The sequence below is a fragment of the Castor canadensis genome, chromosome 6, assembly GCF_047511655.1.
Source record: "Castor canadensis chromosome 6, mCasCan1.hap1v2, whole genome shotgun sequence".
Classification (NCBI taxonomy): Eukaryota; Metazoa; Chordata; class Mammalia; order Rodentia; family Castoridae; genus Castor; species Castor canadensis.
The window spans coordinates 48,122,940-48,150,095 of NC_133391.1; the positions used below are offsets into that span (position 1 = coordinate 48,122,940).

The 27,156-nt window shown below is 41.2% G+C and overlaps 1 protein-coding gene across 19 annotated transcripts in view; it reads left to right on the forward strand.

Moving 5' to 3' along the window:
• LOC141424107 (short transient receptor potential channel 3-like) overlaps positions 1 to 27,156 on the forward strand; it is a 57,023-nt gene that overhangs the window by 16,797 nt on the left and 13,070 nt on the right. For 9 of the 19 annotated variants that reach the window (XR_012448966.1, XR_012448969.1, XR_012448965.1 and 6 more), the window contains 8 exons: positions 2,088 to 2,212; positions 4,938 to 5,026; positions 5,898 to 6,131; positions 7,397 to 7,560; positions 8,571 to 8,880; positions 11,198 to 11,289; positions 13,607 to 13,694; positions 20,840 to 26,532. Coding sequence is in view for 4 of the 19 variants with exons in the window: in XM_074076547.1 (XP_073932648.1) it covers positions 5,983 to 6,131; positions 7,397 to 7,560; positions 8,571 to 8,593 (336 nt within the window). In the remaining 15 variants the exon portion in view is untranslated. Of the gene's footprint in view, positions 1 to 2,087; positions 2,213 to 4,937; positions 5,027 to 5,897; positions 6,199 to 7,396; positions 7,561 to 8,570; positions 8,881 to 11,197; positions 11,290 to 13,606; positions 13,695 to 20,839; positions 26,533 to 27,156 lie in introns of those variants that run through there. The other 10 variants (XM_074076549.1, XM_074076548.1, XR_012448963.1 and 7 more) reach the window with 9 other exon arrangements.

Sequence of the window (27,156 nt, forward strand, 5' to 3'; positions counted from 1 at the left end):
TACATACTGGTCGTACTAATTTCCATTCCCACCAACTGCATATGTGGGTTCCTTTTTTTAGACAACCTTGAAAACATTAGTTTTTTCTATTCTTGATGATAGCCATTCTAACGGGACTGAGGTGGAATCGTGACATGGTTTTGATTTGCACTTCCTTTATGGCCAGGGATGGTGAGCATTTCTTTATTTAGTTGTTGGTCACTTGCACTTCTGCCTTTGAAAAAGCTCTGTGCAGTTAATTTGTGTATTTCTTCATTGGGTCATTGATTTTATGGGTATTTAGTTTTTGAGTATATTCTCGGTATTAATTCCTGTCAGATGTATAGCTGGCAAAGATTTCTCCATTCTGTGGGTGGCCTCTTCATTCTTGTGACTATTTCTTTTGTTGTTCAGAAGCATTTTAGTTACATGTAGTCCCTTTTGTCAATCCTTTCTCTTAGTTGCTGAGCCATTTGAATTCTATTTAGAAAGTCATTGTCTATTCCTATTAGTTCCATTATATCTTGCACTAGATTCAGAGTTTCAGGTATTATTATGGTCCTTAATCCATTTTAAGTTGATATTTGTACAGGGTGAAAGACATGAATCTAGTTTCAGTTTGTGCATGCAGACATCCAGTTTCTCAAGCAACATTTGTTGAAGAGCCTGTCTCTTCTCCATCATATGGGTTGTGTGCCTTTGTCAAAAATCAGGTGGGCATTGCTGTGTTGATTTATACCTATGTATGCTAGTCTGATTCACTTAATCTGCATGTCTGTTTTGTCCCAGGTACTGAGGATTTGAACTCAGGGCATCTTGCTTCCTAAGTAAGCACTTTACCACTTGTGCCATGCCCCCAGCCCATGTTGCTTTAGTTATTTTTCAGATAGGGTTCTTATGCTTTCCCTGGACAGCTGCTGACCATGATCCTCCTACCTTGGCTCTTATATGTTGCAATTACAGGTGTTGACCATCATGCCCAAGTTGTTCTTTGAGATGGAGCCTTCATAACTTTTTGCTCAGGTTGTCTGAGAACTATGATCTTCCCATCTCTACCTCTCAGGTAGCTTGGATTACAGGCATAAGTCATTGTGCATGACCCCAAAATAGGGCCTTTTTAAATGAAGTGAATGCAGTCTATTACCGACTCCAAAGATAATCTTCTCATTTTGACATTTGAGTGAAAACACTGAAATCTCAATTCAGGGTGCTTCATGGAGAGTATGTAAATTTTGCCAAGGTAATAGAACCCTATTTCTTAAAGATCTTATTCTTGAATTCTCAAGTTGTGGAGAAGAATGAGAACTGTAGGCTTAATTTAATTGGGCTGTGATAGAAAAGGTGGAGTTGATACTCATGCAAGGGCTTTGAGGTTAGGGTGCTATAAGGGGAGTAGTGACCTGTTAGTACCACAGGCAGGATTGAAATAGAGAAACAGTATGTAGAAGTCAGCTTTCCAGGGACTGAACAGAATGTACGAAGTACAGGCAGACGGAAGGACACCACAATAAATCCCAGACTTCCAGTTAACAGGGTGATCTGCCTATTTCAATGGGTAAGAAGCCAAGATCTAACATGGACTCACACACACTCAAATTAGAGATACGATACACATCCAGAACTTTTACTTCCTCTTTCCTTCCCCCACCCTTCCACCTTAGAAACCTTTCTATTGAGATAAATAATCCTTTAAAGTAAATTTAGCTGCTTTCAGCATATTGTGAGAGCTTGGCAGCCTCCACCACAGTAAATGTTAAGACACTTTCCTCTGCTCAGAACTGTCACCTGTAGTTCCTCCTCTTTTCACAGAGCCCTAACCAACCACTAATCTATTTTTTCTCTGTTTATTTCATTTTGGAAATGTTACATAAATGGAACAACATAAAATGCGATCTCTGTTTCTTACTTCTTTCATTTAGCATGTTTTCAAGTTTCATCCATGTTGTAGCATGTGTCAATACTTTTTTTGGCTGAATAATATCCCATCGTGTGGATATACCACGTTTTTTGTTTTGGTGTGTCTGGGGTTTGAACTACCAAAGTAATGTAATCTCAATATCTAATGTATATAAAATGAGTTCATCTGAAGTCAATTCTCACTATTTCAGAGCACAGCCTCACATAAAGTGAATCTGCTCTCAGGAAGCCTCTGGAGCCTGTGGCAAGCTTGGAAGTTTTTTGATTTCCAATGAGACCAGGCTCAGCAAGGTGAAGCCATCATTTTTTGGTCCAGGTGAGCTCAAGGCCCAGGTCCTGCTGTTAACTTCAGGTGTCTTTTTTAATTCCAGAGGCCAGCTGTTTTCTCCATCAGTTGGCACCATGTGAAAATGGGCAGCTTACTCTAATAGGATGCAGTGGTTTTGTAGGGGTGTCTTCTGTCTTCATAGGCTTCTGTTTCTTTTAATGTCTGTGCATTTGATGAATCTGCCCATCATCTATATCTGAATAAGTGTGAGGGTTTGGAATACCGAATGTCAGCTGTTAGTGATTTGTGTATGACTGTTAGTTTTTAAAAAGCTCATTGGAGGCTGAGGCCCAGCTCAGTGGGAGAGAACAGGCTTAGCATTGTGAAGCCCTGGGTTCAATAGTGAGCACCACAAATAAAATACATACATAAATATCTCAGTGGAGGTAAACATTTTTGAATAGAGGATAATCATTAGCACTTTCTTTTTGTCAATGAAAGAACCTTCTCTATTTATTTTACTTAAGCCTAAGAAAATGATGAGACTTGCATAGTTGCAGAAAGGAAGACCATCCCAGGGATGGCTAAATCAGTAAGAATTTCCCAGCCAGGCACAGAGGCTTAGGCCACCTGAGTGGCTACTGATCAGGAGGATCAAGGTTCTAGGCCAGGCTGGTCAAAAAATCCCATAAGACCCCATCTTAACAACAACTTGGAGTGGAGATGTGTACCTGTCATCCTAGGTATGCAGGGAACCACAAATAGAAACATTATGGTCTATGTCAGCTTTGTCATAAAGTGAGACCTGTTCTCAAAAATAAGCAATAAAAATGTGCTGGTGGAGTGGCTCAAGTGCTCAAGCACTTGCCTAGCCAATGCAAAGCGCAAGGCTGTGAGTTCACACTGCAGTTCCACACACACACAAAAAAAAACCTGCCATAGGCCACATACTTTTCATGGCTTTATTATCAGTTTGGGCCACCTGAGGTCATGTGGCTCCAGTCTGCTCAGTGTGGAGAGTTGAATCTCTACCATGTTCAAGTATTGTAGTAAGGAGGAAACACCACATAAGGAATTGCGAAAAAGCCTAAATCACTATGCTTTTTTCTTCCTTTTGTTTTTTGTTTGTTTGTTTTTTCATGGACTGGGGTTTGAATTCAGGGCCTTGTAATTGGCAGACAAGCTCACTACTACATGAACCCAAATCCAGATTTTTAAAGGAAGGCTTTTGGAGGATTTTGACTGAGTATTATGACTTTTTGGCTTTATTGCAGCTACAGTCTTCCTTTCCCTATCTCTCATGAATTTATAGCAATTAGATTAGTTTAAAAAGAAGCCATTTGGAACTGGGGTTATAACTCAATGGCAGAACATATGCTTCCTGGGTTCAATCCCCAGCACCGAAAACTAAACTCCTATAAAATTGCCCCAAATGCCATTGAACTACTTGAGGTTTTGTTTGTTGATTGGTTTTCTTGGGGTTGAACTAGGGCCTCACACATGCTAAGCAAGTGTTTTAGCTCTGAGATACATCCCTGGCCCTGGGATGTATTTTTCTGCTTAGCTTTGTTTTTTTTTTTTTTGAAATGTTAGGGGTTGAACCCAGGGTTCAGTCCTGGGTCTTGTTCACATTTTATTCAGATGCTGTATCACTGACATACACACTCAGCACTCAGAGCCATACACTTTTTTTATTTTTTGGCAGTATAGGTTTGAGCTCATGGCCTTTTGTGTTAGGCATGGAGTCTTCCTCCTTAGCCACTACTCCAGCCCCAGAGCCATACTTTTGAATGAGGAATTTCCATCCTGAGACTTTTGAGGACTTTTGAGTCCTTCCTATCCATATCTCTTAATCTCTTGACCACACCTTCAATGGAGTAAGAGAGAAGAGATCACTATATATATGACAAAAAGATCACCTGATGCTACCCAGTAAGTATGATTTTAAACACAGATCTACAACATGGATAACCCAGTATTACCTTTTGCCTTGCTGATAATGAGCCAATTTAGTATAATAAACCTAAGGATTACTAGAGATGGCAGATGAGCACAATGCAGAAAATATTCCACTGAATCTAACAGTTTAAGTGAAAATTCTGGTCTTTAGTCCAACAACCTAAGTAAGCAGCATCCAGACTGTAGTAATGAATTATTTGAGCTGATTTAAAAATTGTGGGCATCTGTATGTATTGTATCTGATCGTACTAATGCCTTATTATGGAACCTCTTTTGGGCTATTGTTATAAACAGCTTATTAAATCAGTGTTTTGGAGGGATTTCTGTGTATGTGCTGCTGGGGCTCAAATCCACAGCTCCAAGCAAGGTAGGCAAGCATTTTAGCACTGGGCTCTACCCCAAACCCAGGGAGTGACTTTTTTCAAAGCAGGTGCTTTTTTACATGATGATATATATTTAAGAAACAAGTGAAGTTATAGGTTGATATCTGTGTTAATTGTGTGTTCTGCCTGCTTGACAGGACATTCTATTTAATTACATTTAATGAAACCTAACAGAAGTTTATAAATTAAGAATTCTTCCCCCACATCTCACAAAATATTAAGTATCACATTTATTTAACCATATCCTTGACACTTTATTGCCATAAAACAAAATTATGTTGGCACTATCTAGTGAGAATAATGTACTCCTGGTTATTAGCTTTTCCATTTGTACTAATTAAAAGTTGAACAGCTACCTTGATTTCAGTAATCAGTAAATCTGAATAATCCTCATTATGCAAACCTCACCCTTTTATTCATAACTCTTGCAGGTAACAACATCCATCTTGTACACCACAATAGGAGTGGGTTGGGTCAGAAATTCATAAACTCAGCTTCACAGTTCACAGGCATTCAGCAGGTAAATCAGTCATGAGGAGTTCATCCCTTTCTCCCTCTTTCCCTTCTTTCCTTCTTTCCCTGGCTTCTCTCTCTCTCTCCCCTACCTCCTTCTCTCCCTTTTCTCCCTCTCCTCCTTCTCCCTCTCTCTTTTTTTTTTTTTTTTGTAGTACTGGGGCATGAACTCATTGCTTTGCACTTACCAGGCACTCTGCCACTTAAGCCATGCCTCCAGCCCTTTTTGCTTTAATTATTTTTCCAACAGGGTCTCACTTTTCTGCCCAAGTCAGCCTGGACCAAGATTCTCATAATGTGTGCCACCACTCCCAACTTTTGTTGGTTGAAGTGGGATCTCACCTACTTTTTGCCTGGGCTGACTTCCAACTGTGAGCCTCATGATAGTCACCTCCCGAGTAGCTGGGATTACAAGTTTGAGCCATTGCACCTGGCTAATTTTGCTCATTTTAATTTTCAATGCTGAATTTTTTTGTGTTCTGGAAATTTAATACAGGGACTCACATGTGCCAGACAAGTGCTTTAGTTCTGAAATACATCCCTGGCATTTCTTCCAGGTATTTTATTTTTTCTTCTTTATTGCATATATTAATTGTACAGAAAGGCTTTGTTTTGATATTTCCATACATGCATATAATGTATTTTGATCATATTCACCTCCTTATCCTCTGTTATCCTCCTGCCCCACTGAAAGCACTGCAGCTGTTGGTGGGCAATGAGCACCTGGAGGTGAGAGAGCTGCAGTTCAAGAACAGAACCTGGCACACAATAGGATGCCACACTGTTTGCCATTAGCAAGGCCTGTGTGGGCATGGTGGCCATCCTCAACCACCTTGCCTTGATGGCCATCAAGTCCCTGACCTTGAATCCCTGTACAGGAGCTTCAGGAGAAGGACTTCCACACCTATTAGGAAGACTTTGATTGATTCTGGCCCATCATCCTGGCAGCTCACTGCCAGAAGTATGCTGCTACTGAAGGGCATCAGGATACAGCAGCCTCATGACTATTTCTGCAAGTGCAGTGACTGCACTGAGGAGCAGTGGCACAACTCCCACTGGATGACTAATGTCTGCAAGGGACAGACAAGCCCTGTGTACCTGTCCTTGTCCAGGTAGTACTTTGTTCTCACCATCCTGTAGCTCAGCAAGGAAATAGCCAACATAAAGAAGGAGTTTTAGGTAAGGCTTGCACTCTCCCTAGGGCACTAACCCACATTGCCAGGCTTGGAACCCTCGCTAAGTTGCTCTGGAATCAATTTTGCTGAGTGGATCTTAAAGCATGTTCAGAGCCAATTTGATGACCCCACTGCTCCCACTGCTCCCACTGCTCCTTGCTCCAACAAAAATGATATGATAAATTCACTTTGGGAATGTGTACATTCTGGATCATAGAGCTGTAATTATGGTGTCACTGTGTTCTGAGTGAAACTTCTTTTAAAAAATAGAGATTTGGGGTGACTTTTCCGAATTCTTTGGCTTAGTGTAACACAAAAGTGTATTAGTTTTGTTTGTTTTATTCCCCTGAATTGGTGCATTGTTCCTGGAGGTGCTGCCATTCCAGGTCCACAATGGAGTGGACACCTCTATTCCACATTCCAGCAATAATGTTAGTTTGGAGGTCCCTATTCATTGGCCCAAGCATTTGTGTATCCCTATAGAGGCAAGCCAACTGATCAATACAAAATGCTATTAAAATTAGTCCATTAATGTGAGACATGTCCTTCTTGAAATCTCCTACTGTATGCTCACAGTGATGAGCCATAAATGTCAGGTGTTGGTGTGTATGTATGAGACCGTATCTGACCTTTTTTCTGTATATGTGTGTGTGAATATGTGAAAGTGTGTTATGTGGAGTAGTGTGTGTGAAAGTGTATGTGTGTGAGTGTTTTTGTGTGTGAGTGTATGTGTTATTGTGTGGAGTGTGTGAGTATACTGTGTGAATGTGAGTATGTGTGTTTTTTGTGTGTGAATCTGTGTGAGTGTGCATGTTTGTGAATTTGTGTTGTTCTTTGTTAAGATATTTATAATTCTTACAAATAATATACTCCTATTATCTCTTTTGATAGGATTTAAAACTGAAAATAATTTTCAACTTAAAAAATAGATATATTATGATATGTTTTTTAAAAACTCATCAATTGAATGTTTTTGACAAGGTAGGCATAATAACATGAAATGCTGACTTGCTAGTCTGAGTTAGTGATACAGGAAGCACTGAGGTTAGTCCTATAGGTTTTCAGTAGTTTTACCTGGCTCTTTATTTGAAGATTCAAATTGTTTTACTACTAAGGTATTTGTCTCACCCTTCCAAACCCTACATTTGAATGTTCTTTTTCAAGATTTCACAAAGAAACTTCTCTCCTTTATTCCCATCTAGCGATGTGCACTTTCTAAGCACTTTGGAACCACCATCAAATGCTGTGAAGAGAAACGTTACCAGACTGTACCATTATCCCTGTGCTGCAGGAGCTGGCACATTACAGGATTTCATCCTCATTGTCCGTCTTTGTCCAGAAGACGTTGACCAAGCTCCAGAGAGATGTAAGTTTACTACAGATAATAGTTTTAATCATTTGTGAAGGTGTTTATTTTAAAAAGTACATGTAAATTCTCTGAGAGCTATTTTGTTAATATTAAATGTTAACATAATACCATCCTGGTAGTTCAGGAACCTTTGCCATGGATCTTTGTGGGGAAATGTGTTATTAACAATTTGGTTGATAGTAATACCAAGCAGTTATATCTTCAGAAATTTAACTATTTTTCCAAATAAAAGTTAAAATTGGCATGGCAGTGTGTGCCTGCCATTCCAGCAAGAATGAGAAGCATAAAAATAGATCGTGTCAAGGCCTGCCTGGGCAAAAAAAGCAAGAAGTTATTTCAAAAATAGCCAAAGAAAAACGTGTTGGAGGTATGGCTCAAGTGACACAGCACCTGCCTAGCAGTGCAAAAACCCAGAATTCAAGGCCCAGTACTGCCAACCCCTCCCCCAGCCAAAAACCAAGAAACTACTGTATAAATACACATAGATTTATCACTGTTTCTAATATGCAATATAAGCAATTCATTAAAAGGGAAAACACTACTGAGTGTCTTTTACCTGAAAAATTGAAAGGCTTCCAAGCTTTCATGAGCATCAAACATGCCATTCTCCCAACAGGTGGTAACAATTTCACTGTCTAGCGAATCCTAAGCAGTCCTTGGCTGTAGCATGTATGTGTCTGTATGTTCCTCAGATGAAAGTGAAGGAATTTCTGTGTCTAGAGGAAGTGAGTTCGTGTGGTCCCCTTGAGGCTCCTGGCAGTCAGTGTGTGCTTTTGCGTGTTTTCTTGAGGTTAGGAACACCGAAGCCCAGAAAACAGCCCCAGGTTCTCACTCACTGTGTGACATTTGGCGTCCTCTCCCACCTGATGGGAGATGTAGTTCTGAGAAGGAAGTTGTCCCATCCAAGGTGTAGGGAGTGTTCCTGGCTGATTTAATAGGAAAGGGCTTGAGGTGTTTTTGTACTCGCCACGTGAAAGCCTTCCTCTCCTCCAAATTTTGTGTTCCAGATTGGGAGTACTTTGGGACATGAGAGAAATGTCATGCCACTTCAACCTTGAATGAGATGAGGAGGGAACATGGAGCAGAAAAGCAATACCCTATTCAGAAGCTCTTGCCAGGATACTGCCACACAAGTGACTGGAGATTGGAGGGGGAGGGACCATTGAGGCAGTGCTTAAGTGGTCTGACCAATCATGACAGACTTGGATGTGAGGTCACAGTGGGATCATAGCCCCTGGAACATGGAGAGTGGTGAGGCAGTTCCTGCCTGGCCTGTTGGTATCGCAGCCCGTCCAGCCAAGCAAGAAGAAACTGGAGGTAGGTGGCCCTGTCTTGGGTGGAAGACTTCTCTTTTAATTGAGTCCTAGAGATCCGGGGCATTTATGGTAGGGGCCCACGGGTGACCTGAGCACATTAGGATTGGGTGATTTCATTCTTTTCCACTAGCCTAAGCTCCCATGCCACAGAGCTTTTAGTGTCCACAGGCCTCTGTGTCATTTGGGCATGGAACTCAGCATTCAGAACAGGCTGTTGTCCACATTTCTTCTATCTTTCCAGGTTTATGAAAGGGAAATATAGCTATGTTAAGAACAACCCTAAAAAATTTCAAGTTGTTAGATGTTATTATCTTACATCGTTTCTCCTTTTGTACTGTTATTTCATCTATAGTCAAATTGTTTTTATGTTCACAAATGTAGCCATATGTCTTTAGTTACTGTTGACGCTTAAGTTATTGGTTAGACAAACTTTAATTTCATATTATTTCCAGCTACTGAATTCTTTGAAGTTTTAAAATTAATTTGAGTATCACACATTTAAATCAGCACACTCTAATATGTAATATTTATGTAGTGAATTGTTTCCATACAAGGATCAGCTAAGATGACAGTCATCAGAGTTGATCATATTCTGGGTGGCATAAGACACTTGGCCAACCACGAAAACCCTGTGTGAGAAGCTGTGTGTGTGTGGGGGTGTAGGTGCAAGTGTGTGTGTTTTGGGGGCGAGGGGGTGTATATCTGGTTTTGTGTGTGTATGTGTGGGTTTCTATGTGTTTGAGTGTTTTTATGTCTGTGTGAGTACTTATGTATGAGTGTGTTTATGTGGTTGAGTGGGTGTGACTGCTTGTGTGACAATGTGTGAGTATGTGCTAGTTTATGTGAGTGAGTGTATGATTTTGCGTGGGGTGTGAAAGTGTATGTGAGTGTGAGTGTATTGTGTGTATATATGTATATATTTTTTAGTGTTCACAAGTGTCAGTTTCAATGTGAGTATGACTGGGAATCTGATAGAGTGGTTGAAACAGTTACAGGTGGAGACAGAGCAGAATTAACAGAATCTGAAAGGTGAGAGTTCCTGGAGGGAACAGAATATGAAGCTCATTCCCCAAGTCTCTTGAAGAACAGCCTTGTGTGGCTTTGATTGATGTCTTCATTTCCACGAATGAAAGGTGTACTGTGATGTGCCTTAGAGAACCTTTTCAGAATTCAATGTCCTTGCTCAGCGTTTCTTGCTATTCCATGGGTTGTTGTGTTCCTGAAACCTGCCCTTCTCCCAAGAGGTGGTAACAGTTTCACTGTCTAGAGAATCCTAAGCAGTCCTTGGCTGTAGTGTGTGTGTGCCCGTGTATTCCTCAGACGAAAGGGAAGGAATTTGTGTGTCGAGAGGAAGTGAATTCATGTGGTCACCTTGAGGCTCCTGGCAGTCAGTGTGTGTGTTTGCATGTTTTGTTGAAGTTGGGAACACAGAAGCCTGGAAAAGAGCCCCTGGTTCTCACTGTGTGACATTTGGCGTCCTCTCCAACATGAAGGGAGATGTAGTTCTTAGAAGGAAGTTGTCCCATCCAACGTGCAGGGAGTTTTCCTGGCTGATTTAACTATTAAGGGCTTGAGGTGTTTTTGTACTCACCACATGAAAGCCTTCCTATCCTCCAAACTGGGGGTTCAAGATTGGGAGTACTTTGGAACAAGAGAGACATGTCATGGCAGTTCAACCTTGAATGAGCTGCAGAGAGAAAATGGAGCAGAAAAGCAATATCCAATTCGGAAACTCTTGCCAGGATACTGCCAACAAGTGACTGGAGATTCTAGAGGAAGGGACCGTAGAGGCAGTGCTTAAGTGGTCTGACCAATCATGACAGACTTGGCTGTGAGGTCACAGTGGGATCCTAGCTCCTGGAACGTGGAGAGTGCTGAGGCAGCTCCTGCCTGGCCTGTTGCTATGGCAGTGCGGCCAGCCAAGCAGGAAGAAACTGGAGGGAGGTGGCCCTGTCTTGGTTGGAAGATGTGTCTTTTAATTGGGTCCTAGGGACGCAGGGCACGTATGGCAGGGGCCCACGGGTGACCTGAGCACATCAGGGTTGCGTGGATCCGTCCTTCACAGCTAGCCTAAGCTCCCATGGCACAGAGCTTTTAGCATCCAACAGGCCTCTGTGTCATTTTGGCATGGAACTGAGCATTCAGAACAGGCTGCCTGGACCTCGCTGTGGTGGGTAGGTAGCCTTGGTTTCTGCCTCTAATCCTGACCATGTGATGCCAGGGTGTGGTTACAGTGGCCTGGCTAGAGAGGAAAACGTTTCCTGGAGGCTCGGCACAGGTACCTGTTGATCTGACGTAATTTCTTCTCTTGTCTGCAGGGCCCACTAAACCACGGGCAGTGAAGGTTTGAAGAAATTAACTTCATTTACCAGTGTTTCCGGGGATTCCTAAGTATGGGTTCTGCTGAAAGGTACTTTTCACAAATGAAAGCCCAGAAATTCACTTACCCAAAAATAGTTAATATTCATTTATCATAGCCACTCTATCAGTGTGTTTATGTGTGGGGGCGCATGTGTTTTAACATATTTCTTGGATCAGTGTCCTTTAGATACTCTGCTCCAAATAATGCCAGTCAGGCATTTTTCATGAAAGTCAGTAACTTTGGGTTGTTCTCCACAATGCTATTCCTAGATCAACTGTAATCAATTGTCTGAGGAGGAAATAGTCAGCGTTCATTGAATATGGCCTGTGTATATCATTCTATCGTGATGCATGTGTTCCCGTGCATCATCGGCCCTCCAAAATTGATTACCATTCAAGTGATGGACTGAGACCTTGAGTCTAGATTAGGCTTTAGTTTTTCATTGGTCTGAAGGTGGTAGTATGTCTTCTGTCCATGAACTTTGGTGTCACTTCACATGTTTTTCTAAGCTTGATCCTTTCTTGAGAGCTGAAAGTGTCCCCTCATTAGCTTAAGGCCGGGATTTCACCTATGGCAGGTTAGATTCGTCATGCCTTGAATACAGGCAGGGTTCCTGGGTTTTTGTGTGCGTGCTTGTCTATGCTTGTGTGTGTGTGTGTGTGTGTGTGTGTGTGTGTGTGTGTGTGTGTGTGTTTGCGTGTATTCGTGTGTGTGCTTGTGTTCCTGTCTGTCTGTCTATGTGTGTGTGTGTCTGCATTTGTCTTTGCGTTTAATATTTTTTGTATCTTCATGTATTAATTTCTTGGCTTTTTCTCATACCTTTTCATACTCCCAAATTATTCACACTCATTGAGTATATCTGCTGGGTAGGCCAGCAGAAGTCTCCTCGAATCAAAATCTATCATTAATACAGAGGCAATAGATACAATGAAAAAAGCTATGTGATGTTCAATGACTTCTTGTCTTGCTCACCATTGTAATTAACTCGATAGAATGGAAGCAATTCACACTCAAGATAACAATTAGTAGATCCCTAATTTCAGCGTTTTGTGAGTGTGTGTGGGATATCTGCTGTTCCATTTGCTTTCACTGCTTTTTAGAAATTGGGCTCATTCCCGAAGTCTCTTGAGGAGCAGCCTTGTGTGGCGTTGACCTTATGTCTTCAGTTCCACGAATGAAAGGTGTACTGTGATGTCCCTCAGAGAACCTTTTCAGAATTGAATGACTTCCTCAGAGTTTCATGCTATTCCATGGTTTGTTGTGTTCCTCAAACCTGCCCTTCTCCCGAGAGGTGGTATCAATTTCACTGTCTAGAGAATCCTAAGCAGTCCTAGGCTGTAGAGTGTGTGTGCACGTATATTCCTCAGATGAAAGTGAAGGAATTTGTGTGTCGAGAGGAAGTGAATTCATGTGGTCCCCTTGAGGCTCCTGGCAGTCAGTGTGTGCATTTGCGTGTTTTGTTGAGGTTAGGAACACAGAAGCCTGGAAAACAGGCCCTGGTTCTCACGCTGTGACACTTGGCGTCCTCTCCCACCTGATGGGAGATGTAGTTCGGAGAAGGAAGTTGTCCCATCCAAGGTGTAGGGAGTGTTCCTGGCTGATTTAACCGTAAAGGGCTTGAGGTGTTTTTGTACTCACCACATGAAAGCCTTCCTCTCCTCCAAATTGTGGGTTCCAGATTGGGAGTCCTTTGGAACATGAGAGGAATGTCATGTCACTTCGACTTTGAGTGAGCTGAGGAGGGAACATGGAGCAGAAAAGCAATCCCCAATTCAGAAGCTCTAGCCAGGAGTCTGCCACACAAGTGACTGGAGACTGGAGGGGGAGAGGCCGTAGAGGCAGTGCTTAAGTGGTCTGACCAATCATGAAAGACTTGGCTATGAGGTCACAGTGGGATCCTAGCCCCTGGAACATGGACAGTGCTGTGGCAGCTCCTGCCTGGCCTGTTGCTATGGCAGCGCGGCCAGCCAAGCAGGAAGAAACTGGAGGGAGGTGGCCCTGTCTTGGTTGGAAGATGTGTCTTTTAATTGGGTCCTAGGGACGCAGGGCACGTATGGCAGGGGCCCACGGGTGACCTGAGCACATCAGGGTTGGGTCGATACGTCCTTCACAGCTAGCCTAAGCTCCCATGGCACAGAGCTTTTAGTGTCCACAGGCCTCTGTGTCATTTTGGCATGGAACTGAGCATTCAGAACAGGCTGCCTGGACCTCGCTGTGGTGCACAGGCAGCCTTGGTTTCTGCTTCTAATCCTGACCACGTGATCTCAGAGTGTGGTTCTAGTGGACTGGCTAGGGAGGAAAAGGTTACATGGAGGCACGGCACAGGCACCTGTTGATCTGACATCATTTCTTCTCTTGTCTGCAGGGTCCACTAAACCACGGGCAGTGAACGTTTGAAGACATTAACTTCACCAGTGTCTCCAGGGATTCCTATGTACGGATTCTGCTGAAAGGTACGTTGAACATATGAAAACCCAGAAATTCACTTACCCCCAAACTGTTAGTATTCATTTATCACAGTCATTTTGTGCGTGTGTTTATGTGTGGGGGCGCATGTGTGGTTTAACATATTTCCTGGATCAGTGTCCATTAGTTACTGTGTTCCAAATAATGCCAGTCAGGCATTCTTCATGGAAGTCAGTAATTTTGAGTTGTTCTTTGCACTGGTGTTCCGTAGATCAACTGTAATCAATTGTGTGAGGAGGAAATAGTCAGCGTTCATTGAATATGGCCCATGTATATGAGGTTATCGTGATCCATGTATGTCCGTGCATCATCAGCCCGCCAAATTGATTTCAATTCAAGTGATGGATTCAGGCCTTGACTCTAGATTAGGCTTTAGTTGTCCATTGACATGAAAGTGGTTGTATGTATTCCTTCCAAGAACTTTGGTGGAACTGGTGTCGCTTTGCATGTTTTTCTAAGTTTGATCCTTTCTTAAGAGCTGAAACTGTCTCCTCATTACCTTAACGCAGGGATTTCATCTATTGCAGGTAAGATTCAACATGCCTTGATACAGGCAGGGATCCTGGATGTGTGTGTCTGTGTGTGTGTGTGTGTGTGCCTGTCTGTCTGTCTTTGTGTGTATGTGTCTCTTTTTCTGTCTGCGTTTAATATTTGTAGTATCTTCATGTATTAATTTCTTGGCTTTTCCTCATACCTTCTCATACTCCCACCTGTTTCACACTCATTGAGTATATCCACTGCGTAGGCCTGCAGAAGTCTCCTTGAATCAAAATCTATCATTAATACAGTGGCAATAGATGGAATGAAGAAAGCTGTGTGATGTTCAATGACTTCTCTCTTCTTCATTGTTGTAATTAGCTCCATAGAATGGAATAAATTCACATTCAAGATAACAATTAGTATATCACTAATTTCAGTGTGTGTGAGTTTGTGTGGGATATTTGTTGTTCAATTTGCCATCATTGATTTGTAGAAATTAGGCTCATTCCCAAAGTCTCTTGAGGAACAGCCTTGTGTGGCTTTGACTTTATGTCTTCAGTTGTTTTACTTGAAAAAGTGAAAGGCTTCCAAGCTTTCAGAACCATCAAATGCTTTTTAAAGTCCTGGGAGATGTGAACTCTCTGCAGTGCTTCATCAATCTTGGCTCTTTGTAATTTGCAGTGGTGCTTCTTTTCCTTTCTTTTCCCAAAGGTATTTTATAATTTATTAAAAATTTTTATATCTTTGAGTTTCATGTTATACAGGAAATATCATCTCTTCACTTCTTTGTCATTGTACAAAGATGTTATGCTTTTTACCACGTGGATTTCTAGTGAGCAAGTATATTTGGCATCTATTTTTCCCGAGTGAATTGAATTTCCAATCTTACTCTGAAAGTTCTATGTTTTAGTCAATCATCTCTGTCACTTCTTACCTACCTGAGTGCTTCTTAGCTTTTACCTGTTTCTTAGCAGTGTTGTCCACATTTCTTCTATCTTTCCAGGTTTATAAAAGGCAAATATAGCTATATTAGGAACAACCTTAAGAAATTTCAAGTTGTTAGATGTTATGATCTTAGATATTTTCTCCTTTTGTATTGTTATTTCATCTATAGTCAATTTTTTTTTATGTTCACAAATGTAGGCATATGTCTTTAGTTACTGTTGACCCTTAAGTTATTGGTTAGACAAACTTTTATTTCATATTATTTCCAGCTACTAAATTATTTGAAGTTTTAAAATTAATTTGAGTATCACACATTTAAATCAGCACACTCTAATATGTAATATTTATGTAGTGAATTGTTTCCATGCAAGGATCAGCTAAGACGACAGTCATCAGAGTTGATCATATTCTGGGTGGCATAAGACACTTGGCCAACCAAGAAAACCCTGTGTGAGAAGCTGTGTGTGTGGAAGTGTGTGTGTGGAAGTGTGTGTGGGGGTGCGGGGGGGTGTATATCAGGTTTTGTGTGTGTATGTGTGTGTGAGTGTTTAAATGTCTGTGTGAGTACATATGTATTGTGAGTGTGTGCTAGTTTATGTGAGTGTGTGATTGTGTGTGGGGTGTGCGAGTGTATGTGAGTGTGAGTGTATAGTGCGTATATATGTACATATTTTTTAGTGTACACAAGTGTCTGTTTCAATGTGTGTATGACTGGGAATCTGATAGAGTTGTTGAAACAGTTACAGGTGGACAGAGCAGAATTAACAGAATCTGAAAGGTGAGAGTGCCTGGTGTTAACAGAATATGAATCTCATTCCCCAAGTCTCTTGAAGAACAGCCTTGTGTGGCTTTGATTGATGCCTTCATTTCCATGAATGAAAGGTGTACTGTGATGTCCCTCAGAGAACCTTTTCAGAATTGAATGTCCTTGCTCAGCATTTCATGCTATTCCATGGGTTGTTGTGTTCCTGAAACCTGCCCTTCTCCCGAGAGGTGGTAACAATTTCACTGTCTAGAGAATCCTAAGCAGTCCTTGGCTGTAGCGTGTTTGTGCCCGTGTATTCCTCAGACAAAAGGGAAGGAATTTGTGTGTCGAGAGGAAGTGAATTCATGTGGTCACCTTGAGGCTCCTGGCAGTCAGTGTGTGTTTGCATGTTTTGTTGAAGTTGGGAAAACAGAAGCCTGGAATAGAGCCCCTGGTTCTCACTGTGTGACATTTGGCATCCTTCTGACCTGAAGGGAGATGTAGTTCTTAGAAGGAAGTTGTCTCATCCAAGGTGTAGGGAGGTTTCCTAGCTGATTTAATTTTAAGGCATTGAGGTGTTTTTGTACCCACCACATGAAAGCCTTCCTATCCTCCAAACTGTGGGTTCCTGATTGGGAGTACTTTGGAACATGAGAGAAATTTCGTGGCAGTTCAACCTTGAATGAGCTGTGGAGGGAAAATGGAGCAGAAAAGCAATACCCAATTCAGAAGGTCTTGCCAGTATACTGCCACCCAATTAACTGGAGATTGGAGGAGGAGGTGCCATTGAGGCAGTGCTTAAGTGGTCTGACCAATCATGAAAGACTTGGCTGTGAGGTCACAGTGGGATCATAGCCCCTGGAAAATGGAGAGTGGTGAGGCAGTTCCTGCCTGGCCTGTTGCTATGCCAGCGCGGCGGCCAAGCAAGAAGAAACTGGAGGCAGGTGGCCACTCTTAGGTGGAAGACTTGTCTTTTAATTGGGTCCTAGGGATCCGGGGCATGGATGGCAGGGGCCCACGTTCGACTTGAGCCCATCAGGATTGGGTGCTTTCATTCTTCACAGCTAGTCTAAGCTCCCATGCCACAGAGCTTTTAGTGTCCACAGGTCTTTGTGTCATTTGGGCATGGAACTCACTACATAGAACAGGCTGCCTGGACCTCGCTGTGGTGCACAGGCAGCCTTGGTTTCTCCTTCTAGTCCTGACTACGTGATATCAGGGTGTGGTTCTAGTGGACTGGCTAGGGAGGAAAAGGTTACATAGAGGCACGGTACAGGCACCTGTTGAACTGACATGATTTCTTCTCTTTTCTGCTGGGCCCCTAAACCACGGGCAGTGAAGGTTTGAAGAAATTAACTTCATTCACTAGTGTTTCCAGAGATTCCTATTACAGGTTCTGCTGAAAGGTACTTTTCACAAATGAAAGCTCAGAAATTCACTTACCCCAAAATAGTTAATACTCATTGATCACAGCCACTGTGTGGGTGTGTTTATGTGTGGGGGCGCATGTGTGGTTTAACATATTTCCTGAATCATTGTCCTTTAGTTACTCTGTTCTAAATAATTCCAGTCAGGCAATCTTCATGGAAGTCAGTAATTTTGGGTTGTTTTTCATGTTGCAATTCTGTAGATTAACTGTAATCAATCGTCTGTGGTGGAAGTAGTCAGCGTTCATTGAATATGGCCCATGTATATGAGGCTATCGTGATCCATGTATGTCCGTGCATCATCAGCCCTTTAAAATTGATTTCAATTCAAGTGATGGATTCAGGCCTTGACTCTAGATTAGGCTTTAGTTGTCCATTGACATGAAAGTGGTAGTATGTCTTCCTTCCAAGAACTTCGGTGGAACTGGTGTCGCTTTGCATGTTTTTCTAACTGTGGTCCTTTCTTAAGAGCTGAAAATGTCTCCTCATTTCCTTACCTCTGGGATTTCAGCTATTGCAGGTAAGATTCGACATGCCTTGATACAGGCAGTGTTCCTGGATGTGTGTGTCTGTGTGTGTGCGTTTGTGCCTGTCTGTCTGTCTTTGTGTGTATGTGTCTCTTTTTCTGTCTGCGTTTAATATTTGTAGTATCTTCACGTATTAATTTCTTGGCTTTTTCTCATACCTTCTCATACTTCCACCTGTTTCACACTCATTGAGTATATCCACTCCGTAGGGCTGCAGAAATCTCCGTGAATCAAAATCTATCCTTAATACGGTGGCAATAGATGGAATGAAGAAAGCTGTGTGATGTTCAATGACTTCTCTTCTTCATCATTGTAATTAGCTGCATAGAATGGAAGAAATTCACATACAAGATAACAATTAGTATATCACTAAATTCAGTGTGTGAGATATTTGTTGTTCAATTTGCCATCATTGATTTGTAGAAATTAGGCTCATTCCCAAAGTCTCTTGAGGAACAGCCTTGTGTGGCTTTGACTTTATGTCTTCAGTTGTTTTACTTGAAAAAGTGAGAGGCTTCCAAGCTTTCAGAAGCATCAAATGCTTCTTAAACTCCTGGGAGATGTGAACTCTCTGCAATGCTTCATCACTCTTGGCTCTTTGTAATTTGCAGTGGTGCTTTTTTTCCTTTCTTTTCCCAAATGTATTTTATAATTTATTGAAAATTTTTATATATTTGTGTTTCATGTTATACAGGAAATATCATCTCTTCACTTCTTTGTCATTGTACAAAGATGTTATGCTTTTTCACCACGTGGATTTCTAGTGAGCAAGTATATTTGGCATCTATTTTTCCCGAGTGAACTGAATTTCCAGTCTTACTCTGAAAGTTCCATGTTTTAGTCAGTCATCTCTATGTCACTTCTTACCTACCTGAGTGCTTCTTAGCTTTTACCTGTTTCTTAGCAGTGTTGTCCGCATTTCTTCTATCTTTCCAGGTTTATGAAAGGCAAATATAGGTACGTTAGGAACAACCTTAAGAAATTTCAAGTTGTTAGACATTATGATCTTAGTTTTTTTCTCCTTTTGTACTGTTATTTCATCTATAGTCAAATTGTTTTTATGTTCACAAATGTAGCCATATGTCTTTAGTTACTGTTGACGCTTAAGTTATTGGTTAGAGAAATTTTAATTTCATATTATTTCCAGCTACTAAATTATTTGATGTTTTAAAATTAATTTGAGTATCACACATTTAAATCAGCACACTCTAATATGTAATATTTATGTAGTGAATTGTTTCCATACAAGGATCAGCTAAGACTGCAGTCATCAGAGTTGATCATATTCTGGGTGGCATAAGACACTTGGCCAACCAAGAAAACCCTGTGTGAGAAGCTGTGTGTGGGGGTGTGTGTGTGCAAGAGTGTGTGTGGGGGTGCGGGGGGGTGTATATGTGGTTTTGTGTGTGTATGTGTGTGGGTTTCTATGTGTTTGAGTGTTTGTATGTCTATGTGAGTACATATGTATGAGTGTCTTTATGTGGTTGAGTGGGTGTGACTGGTTGTGTGACAATATGTGTGTGAGTGTGTGTATGTGTGAGTTTATGTGAGTGTGTGATTGTGTGTGGGATGTGGAAGTGTATGTGAGTGTGAGTGTACTGTGCGTATATATGTACATATTTTTTAGTGTACACAAGTGTCTGTTTCAATGTGTGTATGACTGGGAATCTGATAGAGTTGTTGAAAGAGTTACAGGTGGAGACAGAGCAGAATTAACAGAATCTGAAAGGTGAGAGTTCCTGGAGGGAACAGAATATGAAGCTCATTCCCCAAGTCTCTTGAAGAACAGCCTTGTGTGGCTTTGATGTCTTCATTTCATGAATGAAAGGTGTACTGTGATGTCCCTCAGAGAACCTTTTCAGAATTGAATGTCCTTGCTCAGCGTTTCTTGCTATTCCATGGGTTGTTGTGTTCCTGAAACCTGCCCTTCTCCCGAGAGGTGGTAACAATTTCACTGTCTAGAGAATCCTAAGCAGTCCTGGCTGGATCGTGTGTGTGCCCGTGTATTCCTCAGATGAAAGGAAAGGAATTTCTGTGTTGAGAGGAAGTGAAATCATGTGGTCACCTTGAGGCTCCTGGCAGTCAGTGTGTGTGTTTGCATGTTTTGTTGAAGTTGGGAAAACAGAAGCCTGGAAAAGAGCCCTGGTTCTCACTGTGTGACATTTGGCGTCCTTCTGACCTGAAGGGAGATGTAGTTCTTAGAAGGAAGTTGTCCCATCCAAGGTGTGGGGAGTTTTCCTGGCTGATTTAACTTTAAGTCATTGAGGTGTTTTTGTACCCACCACATGAAAGCCTTCATATCCTCCAAACTGTGGGTTCCTGATTGGGAGTACTTTGGAACATGAGAGAAATTTCATGGCAGTTCAACCTTGAATGAGCTGTGGAGGGAAAATGGAGCAGAAAAGCAATACCCAATTCAGAAGGTCTTGCCAGTATACTGCCACCCAATTAACTGGAGATTGGAGAGGGAGGTGCCATTGAGGCAGTGCTTAAGTGGTCTGACCAATCATGAAAGACTTGGCTGTGAGGTCACAGTGGGATCATAGCCCCTGGAACATGGAGAGTGGTGAGGCAGTTCCTGCCTGGCCTGTTGCTATGGCAGCCCGGCCAGCCAAGCAAAAAGAAACTGGAGGCACGTGGCCTGTATTGGGTGGAAGACTTCTCTTTTAATTGGATGCTAGGGATCCAGGGCATGGATGACAGTTTCCCATGGTTGCCTTGAGCCCATCAAGATTGGGTGTTTTCATTCTTCACAGCTAGCCTAAGCTCCCATTGCACAGAGCTTTTAGTGTCCACAGGCCTCTGTGTCATTTGGGCATGGAACTCACCACACAGAACAGGCTGCCTGGACCTCGCTGTGGTACTCAGGCCCCCTTGGTTTCTCCTTCTAATCCTGACTATGTGATATCAGGGTGTGGTTCTAGTGGACTGGCTAGGGAGGAAAAGTTTACATAGAGGCATGGCACAGGCACCTGTTGAACTGACATGATTTCTTCTCTTTTCTGCAGGGCCCAGTAAACCATGAGCAGTGAAGGTTTGAAGAAATTAACTTCATTCACAAGTGTTTCCAGAGATTCCTATGATGGGTTCTGTTGAAAGGTCCTTTTCATGGATGAAAGCTCAGAAATTCACTTACCCCAAAACCGTTAATATTCATTTATCACAGCCACTCTGTCCGTGTGTTTATGTGTGGGGGCGCATGTGGGGTTTTACATATTTCCTGCATCAGTGTCCATTAGTTACTCTGTTCCAACTAATGCCAGTCAGAAATTCTTCATGGAAGTCATTAATTTTGGGTTGTTCTCCACACTGGTGTTCTGTAGATCAACTGTAATCAATCGTCTGAGGAGGAAATAGTCAGTGTTCATTCAGTATGGCCAATGTATATGAGGCTATTGTGATGCAAGTATGTCCATGCATCATCGGCCCTTTTAAATTGATTTGAATTCAAATGATGGATTCAGGCCTCAACTCTATATTAGGCTTTAGTTATCCATTGACATGAAGTAGTAGTAGTATATCTTCATTCCAAGAACTTTGGTGGAACTGGTGTCACTTTGCATGTTTTTCTAAGTTTGATCCTTTCTTAAGAGCTGAAAGTGTTCCCTCATTACCTTAACTCCGGGATTTCAGCTATTGCAGGTAAGATTCGACATGCCTTGATACAGGCAGTGTTCCTGGATGTGTGTGTCTGTGTGTTTGCGTGGGTGCTTGTCCACCTGTCTTTGTGTGTGTGTCTCTTTTTCTATCTGCGTTTAATATTTGTAATATCTTCATGTATTAATTTCTTGGCTTTTTCTTATACCTTCTCATACTCCCACCTGTTTCACACTCATTGAGTATATCCGCTGCATAGGCCTGCAGAAGTCTCCTTGAATCAAAATCTATCCTTAATATGGTGGCAATAGATGGAATGAAGAAAGCTGTGTGATGTTCAGTGACTTCTTCTCTTGTTCACCGTTGTAATTAGCTCCAGAGAATGGAAGAAAGTCACATACAAGATAACAATTAGCATGTCACTAATTTCAGTGTGTGGATATTTGTTGTGCAATTTGCCATCATTTATTTGTAGAAATTAGGGTCATTCCAGAAGTCTCTTGAGGAACAGCCTTGTATGGCTTTGACTTTATGTCTTCAGTTGTTTTATTTGAAAATTGAAAGATTTCCAAGCTTTCAGGAGCATCAAATGCTTTTTCAATTCCAGGGAGATGTGAACTCTCTGCAGTGCTTCCTCACTCTTGGCTCTTTGTAATTTGCAGTGGTGCTTTTTTTCCTTTCTTTTCCCAAAGGTATTTTATAATTTATTGAAAGTTTTTATATGTTTGAGTTTCATGTTATACAGGAAATATCAACTCTTCACTTCTTTGTCACTATGCAAATATGTTATGCTTTTTCACCACGTGGATTTCTAGTGAGCAAGTATATTTGGCATCTATTTTTCCCTAGTGAATTGAATTTCCAATCTTACTCTGAAAGTTCCATGTTTTAGTCAATCATCTCTATGTCACTTCTTACCTACCTGAGTGCTTCTTAGCTTTTACCTGTTTCTTAGCAGTGTTATCCACATTTCTTCTACCTTCCAGGTTTATGAAAGGCAAATATAGCTATGTTAGGAACAACCTTAAGAAATTTCAAGTTGTTAGATGTTATGATCTTAGATTTTTCTCCTTTTGTACTGTTATTTCATCTATAGTCAAATTTTTTTATGTTCAAAATGTAGCCATATGTCTTTAGTTACTGTTGATGCTTAAGTTATTGGTTAGACAAACTTTAATTTCATATTATTTCCTCGTACTAAATTATTTGATGTTTTAAAATTAATTTGAGTATCACACATTTAAATCAGCATACTCTAATATGTAATATTTATGTAGTGAATTGTTTCCATACAAGGATCAGCTAAGACGACAGTCATCAGAGTTGATCATATTCTGGGTGGCATAAGACACTTGGCCAACCAAGAAAACCCTGTGTGAGAAGCTGTTTGTTTGGGTGTGTGTATGTGCAAGTGTGTGTGTGTGTGTGTGGGCGGAGGGTGTGTATATGTGGTTTTGTGTGTGTATGTGTGTGGGTTTCTATGTGTTTGAGTGTTTATATGTCTGTGTGAGTACATATGTATGAGTGTGTTTATGTGGTTGAGTGGTGTGACTGATTATGTGACAGTATGTGTGTAAGTGTATGTGTGAGTTAACGTGAGTTACTGTGTATGTTAGTGGGTGTGAGGTGTGCGTGTGAATGTGAGTTTATGTGTATTGTGCGTATATATGTATATATTTTTTAGTGTACACAAGTGTGTGTTTCAATATGTGTATGTGTGGGATTCTGATAAAGTTGTTGAAATCGTTACAAGAGGAGACAGAGCAGAATTAAGAGACTCTGAAAGAGCGAGTGCCTTGTGTTAACAGAATATGAATCTCATTCCCCAAGTCTTTTGAGGAACAGCCTTGTGTGGCTTTGACTTGTTGTCTTCATTTCCTTGAATGAAAGGTGTGCTGTGATGTCCCTCAGAGAACCTTTTTCAGAATTGAATGTCCTTCCTGAGTGTTTCATGCTATACCATGGGTCTTTGTGTTCCTGAAACCTGCCATTCTCCCGAGAGGTGGAAACAATTTCACTGTCTAGAGAATCCTAAGCAGTCCTTGGCTGTAGCGTGTGTGTGCCCGTGTATTCCTCAGACGAAAGGGAAGGAATTTCTGTGTAGAGAGGAAGTGAATTCATGTGGTCACCTTGAGGTGCTCCTGGCAGTCAGTGTGTGCATTTGCATGTTTTGTTGAAGTTGGGAAAACAGAAGCCTGGAAAAGAGCCCCTGGGTCTCACTGTGTGACATTTGGTGTCCTCTCCGACATTAAGGGAGATGTAGTTCTGAGAAGGAAGTTGTCCCATCCAAGGTGCAGGGAGTTTTCCTGGCTGATTTAAGTGTATAGGCTTGATGTGTTTTTGTACTCACCACGTGAAAGCCTTCCTATCCTCCACACTGTGGGTTCCAGATTGGGAGTAGTTTGCAACATGAGAGAAATGTCATGCCAGTTCAACCTTGAATGAGCTGAGGAGCGAAATGGAGCAGAAAATCAATCCCCAATTCAGAAACTCTTGCCGAGAAACTGGTACAGAAGTGACTGGAGACTGGAGGGGGAGGGGCCATAGAGGCAGTGCTTACATGGTCTGACCAATCATGAAAGACTTGGCTGTGAGGTCACAGTGGGATCAAAACCCCTGGAACATGGAAAGTACTGAGGCAGCACCTCCCTTGCCTTTTGTTATGGCAGCGTGGCCAGCCAAGTAGGAAGAAACTGGATGTAGGTGGCTCTGTCTTGGGTGGAAGACTTCTCTTTTAATTGGATGCTAGGGAATCGTGGCACGGATGGCTGGAGCACATGGGTCACTTCAGCACATCAGGATTGTGTGGTTCCATGCTTCACAGCTAACCTAAGCTCCCATGGCACAGAGCTTTTAGAGTCCTCAGTCTTCTGTGTCATTTGGGCATGTATCTCACCAAGCAGAATAGGCTGCCTGGACCTCACTGTGGTACACAGGCCCCCTTGGTTTCTGCTTCTAATCCTGACCATGTGATCTCAGGGTGTGGTTCTAGTGGACTGGCTAGGGAGGAAAAGGTTACATGGAGGCATGGCACAGATACCTGTTGATCTGACATCATTTCTTCTCTTTTCTGCAAGGCCCACTAAACCACAGGCAGTGAAGGTTTGAAGAAATTAACTTCATTCACCAGTGTTTCCAGAGATTCCTATGATGGGTTCTGCTTAAAGGTGCTTTTCACGGATGAAAGCCCAGAAATTCACTTACCCCAAAATAGTTAATATTCATTGATCACAGCCACTCTGTGGGTGTATTTATGTGTGGGGGCACATGTGTGGTTTAACATATTTCCTGAATCAGTGTCCTTTAGTTACTCTGTTTTATATAATGCCAGTCAGGCATTCTTCATGGAAGTCAGTAATTTTGGGTTGTTCTCCACATTGCTATTCTGTAGATCAACTGTAATCAATTGTCTGATGAAATAGTCAGCGTTCATTGAATATGGCCTGTGTATATGAGACTATCATGATGCATGTATGTCCGTGCATCATCAGCCTGCCAAAATTGATTTGAACTCAAATGATGGATTCAGGCCTTGACTCTAGATTAGGCTTTAGTTGTTCATTGGTGTGAAGGTGGTAGTATGTCTTCCTTCCAAGAATTTTGGTGGAACTGATGTCACTTTACATGTTTTTCTAAGTTTGATCCTTTCTTAAGAGCTGAAAGTGTCCCCTCATTAGCTTAACGCTGGGATTTCAGATATTCCAGGTAAGTTTTGATATGCCTTGAATACAGGCAGTGTTCCAGGGTGTGTGTTGTGTTTGTGTGTACGTGTGTCCCTGTCTGTCTGTCTTTTTTGTATGTGTCTTTTTCTGTCTGAGTTTAATATTTGTATCTTCAGGTAGTAATTTCCTGGCTTTTTCTCATACCTTCTCATACAATTTCATACTCATTGAGTATATCTGCTTCATAGGCCTGCAGAAGTCTCCTTGAATCAAAATCTATCAATATGGTGGCAATAGATGAAATGAAAAAAGCTCTGTGATGTTCAATGATGTGGTCTGGACACTTACTCCATCACAAGCCCTTCCTCTCACCTCCTGCTCCCTCCCCTTCTCCCAACCTCCAATGTGAAATAATCAGAAACTTGTCTATTTTGTGGCAGTGACAATAGTTTTATATTAAAAGAAAAAAATACAGTTTTCATACAACAACAACAAAAGTTTCCATACTATGTGAAAGGTCTACATAATGTATCTTACTGCATTAATTTTAGATTTTGATGAAATAAATATAATTTTAAAAATAATAAATATTAGGCTTTACTATAAATACCAGTTGCTTTTATTTTTTAACTTATAGTGAGAGAATTTTCATTGCACGTAAAATATTAACTCTGTAAAATCACTATTTAATTCTAATGCTTTAGTATAGTTTTAAAGGAACGTTGTTAGGAATGTCAGCAACATTACTCATGTTGTTTGGTTTTCTTGTCTGTGTCTGGAAGAAAAAGAAGAAGACAGCAAAGAAAAGAAAAAAAAAAAGAAAAAAATGAAATGAGAACCAAACACAACAAAAGAAAAGAAAAGATGACTGTTAATTAGAATTTTATTTTAATCAGGAGTCCAAGACCATGGCATTTCACAAAGGGATGACTTTAAGATTTTAGTGAATAGTTAGTAAATGTGTTGGAGTATGGTGAGAAGGTGTTCCTCATTTGAGACAATACAGGCCTAATTTTGAGGCTATTTGGAACTCCTTTTTAATCATGAGTCTACAAAAAAGCAGTATGAGTCAAACAGTGAGGGCTGAGGTGGTCAATACAGAGTGAGATTTTGTTTTATATTTTTGAGATTTAAAATTTATAACAAGAAGACTTTTTTAAAGCAGAGATTTTTAGGAATTAAATTTGTAGGGTATTTCATCTGTAATAGTCTACTTTGGATTATAGCAGTATGTTTTAAATAGATAAACCTTTTTAAAATGAATTTAGGGTACCTAAACTTTGAGTATAGAGTTGGGATCTCATCTCTTGCAATTAAGAAAAGCTCTTGGGAGAATCTGTTTTTCATGATGATAAATATTCTTTTGTGTTGAAATAATGATTAGGAAGCTGTCTTGGCTAAGGTGTAAAGGACTGAATACATGTGTAACTTAAGAAATGTAACCATTAAGGTGTGATTTTTTCCAAACATTTAATATTTTTAAGTGAAGTTTAAAGACATAGCTTCGGTGATCATTTTTGGGGGGAGTACTGGGGCTTAAACTCAGGGCCTTCACCTTGAACCACTCCACCAGCCATACTTTTGGGAAGGGTTTTTTAAGATAGGGTCTTGCAAACTATTTGCCCAGGCTGGCTTCGAACCATGATCCTCCTGATCTCTTCCTCCTAAGTAGCTAGGATTATAGGCATCAGCCACTGGTACCGGCTTGGTGATCTTCTTACTATCTTAATTTGAAAAACAGCTTTGTGAAAAAAGCAATGGTTGTGACATATGGCCCTCCTTTGCAGGCTACATTGGTCAGCTCATTAGAGGTGAGCCATGGGAGAGAATACCACCCCATGAAATGCTCTTTGTGTTCTAAATATTGCTTGGATTTTACAAAGGATTTTTATATAATTAGTTTTGGTTTCATATGAATTAAGAGAAACAGAATGTTACATTTTAACTAAGGCTAACTAAGGTAACAGAACTTTAAAATTACCTTGAACAGTGGAACTACTTCAGTATAAGCAAGAAAGGAAAAGTGAGAGAGAATATACCAAGAGAGCACAATTTTTATATATTAA